This window comes from Vanessa tameamea, chromosome 27 (genome assembly GCF_037043105.1).
Source record: "Vanessa tameamea isolate UH-Manoa-2023 chromosome 27, ilVanTame1 primary haplotype, whole genome shotgun sequence".
Taxonomy (NCBI): Eukaryota; Metazoa; Arthropoda; class Insecta; order Lepidoptera; family Nymphalidae; genus Vanessa; species Vanessa tameamea.
Window position 1 is genome coordinate 3,282,853 of NC_087335.1, and position 13,417 is coordinate 3,296,269.

The 13,417-nt window shown below is 30.1% G+C and overlaps 2 protein-coding genes across 2 annotated transcripts; one reads left to right on the forward strand and one right to left on the reverse strand.

The window, feature by feature from the left end:
• Positions 1 to 4,034: 4,034 nt before the first annotated feature.
• Positions 4,035 to 8,068, reverse strand: LOC113392002 (vacuolar protein sorting-associated protein 26B). Its single transcript, XM_026628194.2, has one exon. The coding sequence runs from the start codon at positions 7,895 to 7,897 to the stop codon at positions 6,419 to 6,421; it is 1,479 nt and encodes a 492-aa protein (XP_026483979.1). The 5' UTR covers positions 7,898 to 8,068; the 3' UTR covers positions 4,035 to 6,418.
• A 1,507-nt stretch (positions 8,069 to 9,575) lies between these two features.
• Positions 9,576 to 12,952, forward strand: LOC113392014 (mitochondrial import receptor subunit TOM20 homolog). The gene is made up of 4 exons (XM_026628214.2): positions 9,576 to 9,864; positions 10,194 to 10,297; positions 11,311 to 11,415; positions 12,178 to 12,952. The coding sequence occupies exons 1-4, from the start codon at positions 9,738 to 9,740 to the stop codon at positions 12,307 to 12,309; spliced, it is 468 nt and encodes a 155-aa protein (XP_026483999.1). The 5' UTR covers positions 9,576 to 9,737; the 3' UTR covers positions 12,310 to 12,952.
• The last annotated feature ends 465 nt before the right edge of the window (positions 12,953 to 13,417 follow it).

Consider the following 13,417-nt stretch of genomic DNA (forward strand, 5'->3'; position numbering starts at 1 on the left):
TTGTTTATTTATTTTTTCTCCTCTTATGGTTGGACCATACTACATATCAATAAATCAAAGCACATTCCTTTATATGATACAAAATAATTACACTTATTATTAGTTTAAAAACTAACAAAAGTCGAAAAAAAAAATACTCTGACCTTAGAAGAATCGAAGAAAAGTTTTTTTTTGGTAATTTGAGATTTCTTAGCCAGGATGCAATCGTTTTATTCCTAGTGTGACATAATTATTTTTTATAAAGGGACGAGTAATTGAGTAAACGCCACTAACCTTGGGAACTAAGGTTTATGTCCCTTGTGCCTGTAATTACATTGGCTAACTCACCTTTCAAACCGGAACAAAACAACACTGAGTACTGCTGTTTGGGGAATATCTGATGACTGGCTTGCGCAATGCCCTACCACCAAGTAAATATCTAAACATGTTCCCAGAAAAGAGTTACTGAATCTGTGCAGTCACTAACAGGAGTAATAATTACTTTTAATTATTATTATTTTCAGTAATTACTCTCGATATACTATCAACGAATGTTACGAGTATCATATTCTCTCACAAAATCATTAATAAATATCCATACAAATATATTTACAGTATATTTATTACGACAGCAAAAGTTAACATCTTGATTTCATTAAATTTGTACCTTAATGAACGTCCATACACGGTGTTTCAGTTTGCGGATACGGGAAATATCCGAACGTTATAACGTAGGGATCATCGATTGTATAATTTTAAATATACTAAAATTAATTTGATAGCAGTATTTGTATTTTTGTACAATCATTATCTCAGAGTCCCCTTAGATAGTCCAATGGTATTCCATTGGACTATCTAAGGTATTCCTTGTGCCAATTTCACGAGATTCCGTTCCACACACTCACCTTGAAATCTCCTTGCTCGGCCTGTCAGTTGCCGGCGAAAAGACTCTCGGTTCCAAGCGATACCCCTCGCAGACTAAAGACACGGGCTTGTGCTTCAGACAGCACTGTCGCATCGTTTCAAAGGCTTGTGCGCAGCGAATTTCTTGGAAGTTATTTTCTACGAATTATATTTTTTTTGTGAGAAAGTTAAATGAACAAATTTAATGATTTACCTACATTATAAAACTTACTAAAATTAAATGTAATAGTCCGTTAAGTACAAATGTCAGCTAATTTAAGCAAATGGAAATTATTTAATACGCAGAGGTAAACATTTTAGAGCCTTAGAAAAAAAAACAATTCTAATTTGGATTTAAACGTAGAACGAAAATAAAATCATACTTTGGAATATCGAACAAAAATGTTTATATATTTTGGCCAGATTAAAGTTCAGGCTGAGCCAATGTTAGCACTTTTAACATTTTGCTTGTCTAGGTAGTATCACTCATTGAACTGCAATTATACAAATGGCAACAGACGTAGACGGCTTTGTATTGATGTGTTCCGGGTTGTAGGGTGAATGAACCAGAATGATTCGTTTAGCAAGGAATGTTAACATTTCCAATAGTCCAAGTATATTACCAGTGATCCATTGGTTTATATCAGATAATAGCATAGACAATAAAAATTGTATTTATACGTATTCCTATTTTAACGGTTTTAATCAACTTCGTTAAATTACATCACGTACTAAAATGTGCAATGATTGAAGTGTATTTATTAAACCAAGCGATTATATTTTTAGATAAAAAGGTGACTTTTTATAATATTAGTAGGCGGACGGGTAAATGGGCCACCTGATGGTAAGTGGTAACCAACTTCATTACGCTGTAATATATATTAAACATTCCTTACATTCCCAATGCGCCAGCAACCTTGGGAGCTAAGATATTATGTCCCTACCCAGGAGGGTTTACACAGATCCCCAAATATAATACCACAGATAAAAACTACCACCACCGTGTTTGAAAAAGTACTTCAAAATGTTGATTTTCCTAAAAAAAAAATATATATTTCGGCAAAATAAACACGCTTTCTTGCCATAAACTTTTAAACCTTTTTTATTAGCGCAAAAACGCTGTCAGTCATTTTGATGACGTCAGATTGTTAAAAACAACAGTGTATGTACGACTAATACTCATTATCATTATTTTATATTATATTTATCATAGGAAAATAATGAATTACAATTGCTATCGCTGGAGTGTAACTAAACTACAAATGTACTAGCATTAAAACTCTAGAAAAGTTGTTTATCAAAGTGTCAGGTGATATTGAAATGATAGTTTTTGCCTATCTGATGCCACACCATAGCGACTCGTGTTTTAGGTCACGTGATATACATACTAATTACGACTTTTCATTTTAATATAATATATTGATAATGCTCTTTTATTACTTAAAATCAAAATATTTAAGTATATATTTCTACCTATATTTTAATTTTCATCAAATTTCTTAATTTATTTTTCACTACTGAAAATACCCTATTTGTAGTTACCTATTTTGAGTGTTTCAGTAAAGTATACGACCTACGTCATTAGCAGTATTAGTATGAATCGTTACGTCACTAGTGAACGTAGGCAATGCCATTTTACCTAAGATCATTAGAGATTTATTTTCCTTGTAAAAATAATATGAAGTTCTTAAGTAAAATTTTCGTTTATACTGTATATTTTTCTAAATAACTTTCCTATCTCCATTATTTAAAAACACAAGTTTACATATTATATATTTATATACTATTTGAGCCTGCGGCTTTACCCGCGCGTAATTTATAAAACTTTGTCTAAAGCACAGAAACTGCCACCCCCAATTTTATCCCCTCGAGGAGTGAATTAAAAAAGTAGCCTATGTATTATAGATTCGAAAGTAATTCTGTCTTAACAAACATATTACAGAATATTATATATCAGAACTTACAGAATATTAGTATAGATATATATTACAAATTATCACTGTGAAGGAATCTGTTCTATTTTTGCACAGAATATGTCACATGGCGTTAAGTGATGTGCTTCGCAATGAACTAAGTATAATTAAGTCGTATTAGTATGTTTATGTCGCACGAATAATTAACATCTATTTCAAGATATTATTCCCCTTCGGATGAACTCTTAGCGTAATATAAAAAGTAAAGTTACTGTATAGTGTTCCTCTGCTCTTAAGAAGACTCCGAGCTTTAGCTATGTATGTGCTAACACACCGAATCTTCGGTGTGGGCATAGCTTATTAATCGTCTTCGGCTCCGGCTTAGATCTGAGATCGACCTTCAGTCGGACGCTAACGACATGCCATGCTGTTTCAATGCGATTTGGTGTAATATTCCATACAATTGAGGTATTACGCAGTTTGTCATGCGACATTATACCTTAACGACGAGCTAAAGATGATTAATAATAAATTAATCTAAAATGAAAAATCAGAACTGCTTGCCTGGTGCTTTTAACCTGTGATATTTTAACACTAACGAGTTCAATTCACTGAAACAACTAGGTTTATATTATAAGAAATTAAATTATATTCTTATAACAATTACTTAACATAAATTATCCTCAACTAAACAATCAACACAACATCACCATTAGACTCGAATATTACATTTTAATTTGAATATATTTGTATTATATTAGAGGGAACCATGTTATTAAACATCGATTTCGTAATTTAAAAACGCAATGGTTTTATGTCAGTACAAATAATCAAATTGAAGTATCGAAGAATAATTCGTTATCAATTGATTACTATTTTTAAACGTAATAGTGACGTAAGCCTGTTGGAAGTTTGTCACACGCCCTGTTATTTAAAATACTTGATCTAACTTAAATAAAAACTTGATTCTTAAATTAATTATTCGTATAAAGTTATTTTAAGCGACGACGTGGAAGGCTACGATTTCCACAAAAAAATAATAATTAATTTGTAATTAAATATTACCTGTGGCATTAGTTAGTTTTATTTTTAAATTCAGATATGAGCTGCTGCCTATTAATTTTAATACATTTATATTATGATACATTGAGATTATGAACGATTTATGTCAAAAGTTGCAAAGCCGTGTTTGTTGCTAGTAGATTAGTATAAGAAGTTAAGAATAAATAAGAATCTTGGTCAGCTGTTTATACATACATTTTATTAACAATATGATATAATCGACATGCGCTTAATCTCTTAGAAAAAAAAAATGTTTATACAATACGATGCTAAAAATCAATTCGAAGATATAACAAAATTTAATAACACGGACTTTCTCCTAATTTAATTTAAAATAATGAATAACTATATTAATAACATACAGCCAACTGTGGTTTAATTTATTTTATAATTAGATTTTTTTAGTCTGACTTTTCCCACTTCACATTATATTTATAATTGCTTATTATTATTACCCAACTATACATAGAATCCACAGTTAACAATTTTATACCTAAGTAACTATTATAATTATTTAGTTCCACTTTTTAGTACACTTTTTACAGACAAGTTGTCTTTAAGATTCATTTCATCTGAAGCCACATAATGATTTATGTATTAAATAAACATATTTATATTGTAGTGATATCACTATGCTTTAAAATTATTTCGTAATGTAAGTAAACAATATTAATTCGAAATTTAAATAACCATGGTCCAATATTAAAATATATTTATGCTTTTATATTGCTATGGTAGTTATAAAAGCATTTATTTACATTTTTAAACATTACAATTGAAGATCACTTTTTTCATTGACCAAAACAAATTTATGAAAAAAAAAAGTTATTTTTAAGTTACCAGTTCTAAATAAAAATAAAAAATAAAAGATTATAATTATTACCAAGAACATAACTAAAAAAAAAATTCTAGATATTTTTGGTGTTCGAATTTAGTCATCCTAAAAAATCAAACTGTTTCATTATATTTCCTGATCAACTCAATATATGGAACAGTCAATTGATAGTGAACACTTTCAATTGAAATAAATTGATGTGGTAATAGCAAAGTATATTGTACAATTACAATAATTCAACATATTATGCAAATATATTTATATAAATACAACAAAATAATTTAAAATACTTTGCATAAAAGCATGTGCAAATAAATAGATAGATAATATATATGATACAATTAATAAAACTGAATGTTTCTAATTTTTTTAAACTTATTTTTGTTGAACGATATGTTTCAATTTTTAGCACATCAGTGGCGCTAATAGTTTTACACTTGTGGGTACAATAATTATCTATACAAAGTTAAATACTATTTTATTATCATTTTGTATTTTATAAAAGCAAATGGCACAAAATCTTCCTTTTAAAATATGATAAAGATTTAGATGTACATCATAGAGAAGCCAAGATTATTAAATAATTGTATATGTATACCTATACTATCACAGGTCTACATTTTTGTAACCTGATAGTTCAACACATTGGAGCTTTACTATGGGTTTTCATATCTATCCACTACATATATATACAAATGATTGTTAAATGTTTTAGAACCATTGATATTCTACAAGTATAATATATTAGTAGCGTGTGCTTGATTTATAAAAACAGTCAATAAATGTGAAATACATATTTAATTTAACAGTGATATTAGATAACCTTGAAATGATATTTTATCTCAACTCATTTTTAATGTAAAATTTAATAATAAACGTAAAATTTTATAAAAAAACTCATCCTTTTAATTAAATCTTGTAGAAAAAAAAAATATTACATTTAAGATTTATTTATTTTCTTATGGATATCAAATGATTCACTAATTTTATAAGGCATAACCTATAAATACTGTTTAAGAGGATAATAATGAACTATGCTGTCTTCATTCAAATTTCAGATCATTGATGAGACACTGATATCAGCATTTAGCTAAATATATACTAAACAATATTTATAAATAAAGATAATAGAAAAACTTAAGTTTTAAAACCATTTGAGTACAAGAAGCAATACTTAAATGGCTTATAACACAGGTCGATATTCAAGCTATCTAACTTTGATTGATAATAATTTAATAACATCATTCAATCATAATCGGCTATGAGAGTGTATCATTATCATTAAATTTGATAATGCAAATATCTTAAAAATCTAACAATTAATAACCTTGTATTCTCTAATGATTAAAAAAATGTCATGTAGAAAACAATGAAGAAATCTTTTATACTAAAAGTTTTAATGTTATAATTGAATTCATATTAAAGCAACAAAATATTATCTCTCTACATGCCCTTTGTAAAAAACTTGTAAACAGCATATCTATGAATCATTGTCGGCACATTTGTTCTGTTTATAGCTATAGCAACACTATACACTTACCCATAACAGTCTATGTAAGACTTTATTGCAATTTGCATATAAAATAATATTAAGCAAATTGCTGCAACAACTGTATTAATAATTTCTTAATTTAAAATAGATATTTTAAACAATTGTTTTCGTATATGAAAACAAACAGTTCATTTCGCCGGCTAGTGAGATATCAACAGCACCGGAGTATGAAGGCTATTGACTCGGAGTTGCTTCTACACTTTCAGGTCGTGACAAGACAGGCTTTTCAGCAATAATAGGCTTCTCTGCTACTTGGGGTTTTTCAGCAAGTAATGGTTTTTCCATAACAGCAATTTTCTCTGCTACAGGTTTTTCAACCTTTGGTTTGTTATTTATTTGTGTTTTTTCTGCTACTTGAGGTTTTTCAGCAACAGGTGGCTGATCTTGTTGCTTTACCGGCTGAGGGTTATCATCCAGTGGTGGCTTATCTAGAGGTTTTTCTGACACCTTTGGCCTTTCAACTGCTTTCTCTGCATTAGTGGCATCAGGTGATTGAGGTTCACTGATATCAATGTGTGTTTTAGATAATTTATCTGGTAATACATCAGGTTCCTCTTGTTCCATTTGTGAGGGTCCATTATGATTATCAATGGTTGGCATTGATGGAGACACAGACCTCTGCATTGCATTATCTGGCATTGATGGTGACACAGCTCTTGCAGAGTTCTCCTCACTTGAAGCACTAAGCTGTCTTTGTGGAGCAATTGAAGGATGTGCTAGAGTCTGAGGGTGGTGTGGATTATGTAATGGCAACCTTGATTTATCGCTTTTCCTCCACAGTGTGACTTCTTGTTGCTTGAAGTAGCGTCTGTCTTCAGTGTCCATAAGGACCAAATTGAGATAATACCTCACTGAGAATTTATTATTTATGTCTCTCATTGTCGGTGTTAAGTCATATCCAGCTAAAAACACTCTTATAGGAATACTCTCACCTCTGACAGGAGCCCCATCCATTATTTCATACTTAGCAACTGTTTCATTTTCTGTGAATGTATTCGGACCTGAACCAGTTGTTTCCCTTTTAATTATAGATATTTCCATGTGTTTAATCTTAATACGAACAAGAAGGAAATAAATTTTACCTACTATCACGTCTTTAAGGTGATATTTCGATTTGTTGTATTCAAATTCTATGTGGAGGCAATCTTCGATTCCTACTTCCATTTTTATCGAATTTAGAACGTCCGGATAGCTGCATAGCGTGTGAACAGCGATATCGACTTCCTTTACAACATCGGTGAGGCGACGAATTATTGTCGCACGTAAAAAATATCTTAGCCTGACGTTAGCTCCTGTGTAAACTTCGTACGGTTTCTCAACGTTGGCGAATTCGAATGGATACGATGTGTGCTGCAATAAGTCGCCAGGACGGGCTAATTCTTTTACCAATGATATAAACTCATGGTGATTACCTCTGTCGTAAAATAATTCTATCTGACCGATAAGCTCAACCTTGATTCCTTGATGTTCTAATTTTGATCCAGGTTTTCGAAGCGTTACATTGACTCTTCCTGACACAGTTTCACCATCGTAATAGAGTAACAATTTTTCTTTTTTTCCATCGTCAGTTTTAACTTCGGCAACCTTTCGTTTGTCAGCATCATCGAACACAATTTCGATATCCGCAGTTTGTCCAAACCCGAAAAAGCTCATTTTCACATTTAACTGTTACGCAAGCTACCATAAACTTTTTACGTTGCTTTCAAAAGAAAAAATAGTGACTTTATTGAGCAAAACATTGAAAATCGGCGATGAAACGCCCGCAAATCTGGAGGCGACTGAAAGATTGAAGCAAAGATGGCGACTACAATTATGTCGGTTGTCGGGAGTAAGGATTATAAATAAAAATAATAGCGTAAAAACTTACCAGAAAGACATTTCTGAATAGCACAGGCGAATTTCTTGCAGGGGTCGACCTTCATATATAAAAAGTTAAAGTATTTTTTATGGAAAAAGTAAATCTTCAATTTCAATCATGTGTACATGTAACTTTTTAGGTTATGGCAACAATGTCATAAAACTGACCATTCAATTTCATAAAACATCGATGATTTCATATAAATTATATTAAACTCATCCTGTTTTCTCAAGGGAAGATTTTATGACGATTTATATTTTTAGTATATAAAGAGTTCAATAATATGTTTTATAACGAAATGGTGTCTATAATGTTACAATGTATGCTTTTTAAAATTATTAAAGATTATTTCTCCAATACTCAATTCTGTTAAAAAAAAGTGAATGTCCCAACCCAACTCCAAAATAGTAGTTATGGGCATGTACAACCAGTATTTTCAGGATTTGTGTGTCAGTTGTTTTAACCGATTAATGATAAGAACTTACGACACTAGCAGAACATTTACTTGTTTATTTACGTTAAGGCTTTAATTATATTCAAATAAAAAATAAAAATATTTACTGTATAAAACAAGACCGTAAAGAATTACAAACGTTATTTTATTCTGTAGTTATCTGTTAATTCCAGCTTTTATTGTTGTAAAAGGCACTGTCTCGTCTCATCTATAATCTCTTTATCTTAATTCGTCTATAAACTAAGTCATCTTTCACATTTTAGTAAATATCTTTCGTGCTACGAATGTTTATCTATTTAAAGGGTTATATATTTTTTGAAACAAAAATGATCGATAATGATATTAAAGTACCTCGAAGGGCTACCGTTGATCATCAATCAATATCAATCTTGAATTGGGGAATAAGGTTGATGGTAAAGTCTCCAAATCGTACAATACATAGTTGTCAATCGGAAATATTAAAGATATTTTATTTGTATTTTGTCTAAAGCTATAGATATTGTCAAATTTCATTAAGAAAATGATGAATGGTATTTGTTTATATGGATTTTAACATATTGTACAATTTTATAAAAAAAACAATTAGCCAATTTTTAATCATATATTTTATTCAACTCAAGGAAAGTGATGATTCAACGATTTATGAAATGTGTATTAAAAAATAAGGGCAATGCGTTTTAAAAAATATTGATTGTGATAGATTAATAAGGTGGATTTATGTTAATTATATGAAAAAATACCAAAAAATATATAATATGTTAATTTAATTCTTTAAAAACCCTGGCCAGCAATGCATAATTATACAATACTTATAGCAAAATTTACTCTAAGCCTATTCTGCAAGAAATGTTCTTTTGTCTTTAGTACACGAACATATTTTTTAATTTTCCTATTTTTATGAAAATAGCAAGTATGTATTCAAAATTAAAAAAAATCAAAAATATGAATTTATTTTAATATTGATTTATAACTAATTTAATAATAATTGTTAGAAATTTAATATGGTGCGTAGTTAATATAACATTTAAGAATTGGCAGCTCTAGTGCTCGATGATCGATCATGATAGCCAACTTTCAAGTTCGATTTTACTGATAAATGGCGGACCGCAAAATTTCCTAACAAAAGCGAGTATATATTTCAGAATATTTTATGAACAATCAATTAAAAAACTGAATTTATCATGGAGCTTAGTCGTACTACGCTTGGTTTAGCAGTTGGTCTTGCAGGAACCTTATTTCTAGGGTATTGTGTTTATTTTGACCAACAACGTCGTAAGGATCCTCTATTTAAAAAGAAGTTAAGAGAACGTACGTATACATTCATAAAATATTTACTATTTATCAAATAAAAAATAAACGGTGCACGTGGAAAAGCCTTAATTGATTAAAATTTAATACACTGTTGTATAATTTTACAACCTAAAAATGTTCGTGTCGCCAAGTACTATTGCACATTTTCGTAATGATTATCATCGTCAACATCATTAAATGTATTTTAGAAAGCTTTGCGTGCAAGTAACAACCTTTGTATCAATAATTAGTGATTTAATTGAAATAATCGACAATTGTACACTTTAATTTTTGAATTAAAAATAAATTAAAATACCTGTATAGAAATGAATGATAAACATTTTCAGGCCGTGAAAAAGCCCAGCACAATGCTACCAGATCTCGGACGCTTGGAGGTCCTCTGCCCGATATGAGTGATCATGAGGCTATGCAGAGATTCTTTTTGCAACAGGTGTGTTAAATCTGCTTATACATGTCCCATGTTGGAAAAAAGTCTCCTGTTAAGTACGAGATTTAAAGCTGCAACACTGGTCAGCTCAACAGGCACACATGTGACAGAATTTCTGAAATAAGTTTTTGCATGATATAGAACTTCTCCGCCAAGCACAAGAAGTAAATATAAAGTTTTTTAATGATCAATAGTGCTTTTTTTGCTGAACAATAAACCAGACAGGTTTTGGATACAAATGTATTTATATTTTACACTGTAAAAATAAGAGTGTTGTTTTGCATATTGATAACAATTCATAATTAAGTTTCCAAGCTCCTACTTTCGGCTAATGATAATGTAGATTAAAGTTTTCCAGCATTGTGGCTACCTAGTAGTACAAGGAAAGCTATCTGGCATTACACGACAGTCAACATAACTTATTGCCGAACATATAATTAAAACAACAGTAATTTTGTTCATTGCCTATAGTTTTACAAACAGGCACACCTTGGATTTTTAAATTTAAGTCTGATGGTTGGAAAAATGTCATTTAAAAGATGAACAATAATAAAAATGTATAGTCTTATATTAGTATAAATTATACTTTAATATTGTATAATCATCAAAATGTAACTGCCTATCTACATTGTTGAAGAATTGATTCAGTTTCAAAAAATGAATTGTAAGTCGTATAGCCCTAACAATGTTGTCTGTGTATTTTAAGAAATGTAATATATGCCAGCTGTGACTTGTAACAGAGTTTGATTGACCTAATAAATATGCTCTGCAATGTTTTTGTAGGACATAATATCTTCATTTTTGGTCCATTGTATAGCAGAACAAATTTTAAAGTTGTTCAGATGGAGATTTTAGAAAAAATTATCCTACATGAAAAGGATTAATATAATCTCACAGACTTTAATTTAATAACAAAAGAAAAATGATTTCTTTTTATATAATTAATAAATTGGTTCAGTGTATTTCTTCTTGAATGTATCTTGATTTTAGAAGATAAACAAAAAATTTTTTTTTAGATCCAACTTGGTGAAGAGCTGTTGGCTGCTGGAGACCTCGAGGCTGGTGTAGAGCACCTTGGACAGGCTGTTGCAGTATGCGGACAAACACAACAGCTACTCGGTGTATGTATTAGTATACTATTGTATATGTTTGTGTGTTACCTTATAATAAAAAATAAAGAAGGTCAGCTTGGCATTTAAATAAGGATAGTCAAAATGAGGTTATGGCTTTTAAGTAAAAAGTAATTTAGACACAAGAGTTCTAGGTAATAGCTAGTGTAATATTCATTAACTTATACATATTTGTTGTACGTTAGTTTATACTTACATTAGCAGCCTGTAAATTTCCACTGCTGGGCTAAGGCCTCCTCTCCCTTTGAGGAGATGGTTTTGGAACATATTCCACCACGCTACTTCAATGCGGATTGGTGGAATACACATGTGGCAGAATTTCGTTGAAATTAGACACATGCAGGTTTACTCACAAAGTTTTCCTTCACCGCCAAGCACGAGATGAATTATAAACACAAATTAAGCACATGAAAATTCAGTGGTACCTGGGTTTGAACCTGAAATCATTCGTTAAGATGCACGCGTTCTAACAACTGGGCCATCTCGGCTCTTAGTTTGTACTTGTCTATTGTTAAAAAACGTTATTAAATTGTCAATAATGAGGAAACCACCCCAGTAAATTTGACTGATTTGAAACTTATAATTGTTTATATATTTTCCCATGCATGAGACAGTATTATTTTTTATTGAAGTCTTCCTCATACATTTAATTATATTATAATACCATTCATACATTGTTGACTAATTATAAATAATATACCACAGGCAGAAACATTTTTTTATCTCTAATCATATAAAATCGTGATGTTGCAGGTGCTCCAACAAACGATGCCAGCATCAATCTTCCATCTTCTTTTAAAGAAGCTTCCGGAAGTCTCAGAACGTCTCCGTGCCTCCATGACTGCCAATGGTGGTACAACACTTCAGGAAGAAGATGTCGAATAAGATATTTATGTGCCTCGGCCTAACAATAATTGGGTATTATTAAGTTATATTCAAATGTAGAGGAAATTTTATGTGACATAAAACTGTTATATGGATAAACAAAGAGATGTTTTTTTTCCTATAACTTTAGTAAATTTAGAAGAATACCTACAACTTCTTCAGATATTACATTAAAGACACAGATGGAAATCAGTGTCTGTTTTATTAATACCAAATTATTTAAAGTTAGGCCTTCATCATGCCCTATTAGAAAATTAGATACCAAATGGTATGATATTTTGCTACATATAACAATACAATGTCTGCAGTTTTCTTCCTTAATTCTCGTTTCTGTTAAATTATAATAATTATGTTATTAAATGCTTAACTTAATATAGGTTTAGAAATATAGATAAAAAAAATCTTACTTGATAATTATATAATTAAATAAAATAATATTTGAAGCTCAAAAGTTTTGAATCATGTTTTTTTTTTCAATTATGTTAGGGCTGTGAAAGTTGTAAATCCGCCAAATATTCTTCATCATTAAAGGGAGAAAATTTTAACAATATTTGTTAGTGTTATTTTAGGTTTTGTTCACATTTGATTGAGAATGCTTGAGTTTTGATTGATTTTATTGTGAAATAAAAGTATTGTACAAATATCATTGTTTTTCTTTGCCATAATTAAATGTCATAAAAACTAGTGGAACTAGTTTAGTCAATTAAAATTATGCAAAAAAATAATTTGGTTTGTAGATTGTAATATTGTAGTTAAATGTATACTTAAATTAAGAAGCTCCCATTGTTACCGTAAACAGATACTTATAAATATTTGTCATATTTGTCATAAGGGTTAAACCCGTAAGCTTAGTAGTTAGTTGCAGCGATCATAACTATTTAAAAAACGAAACAAAAGAAATCTTATCCCTGTAATATTTTAAATCTGTATGATTTGAATAAAATTCCCGTAACTTTTTTTTTTTAATACAAGCTAGTGATAAAATTTTCATTATGTGTAAGTATCTGTTACGTCGCTTCGTTTCCCTGGCTTCGCCAATACCTGCTGGAGCCTCCTCAATGTAAGAATTCTTTGGAGTCAAATAGATCAATGTTGCAAGTCAGTGCCT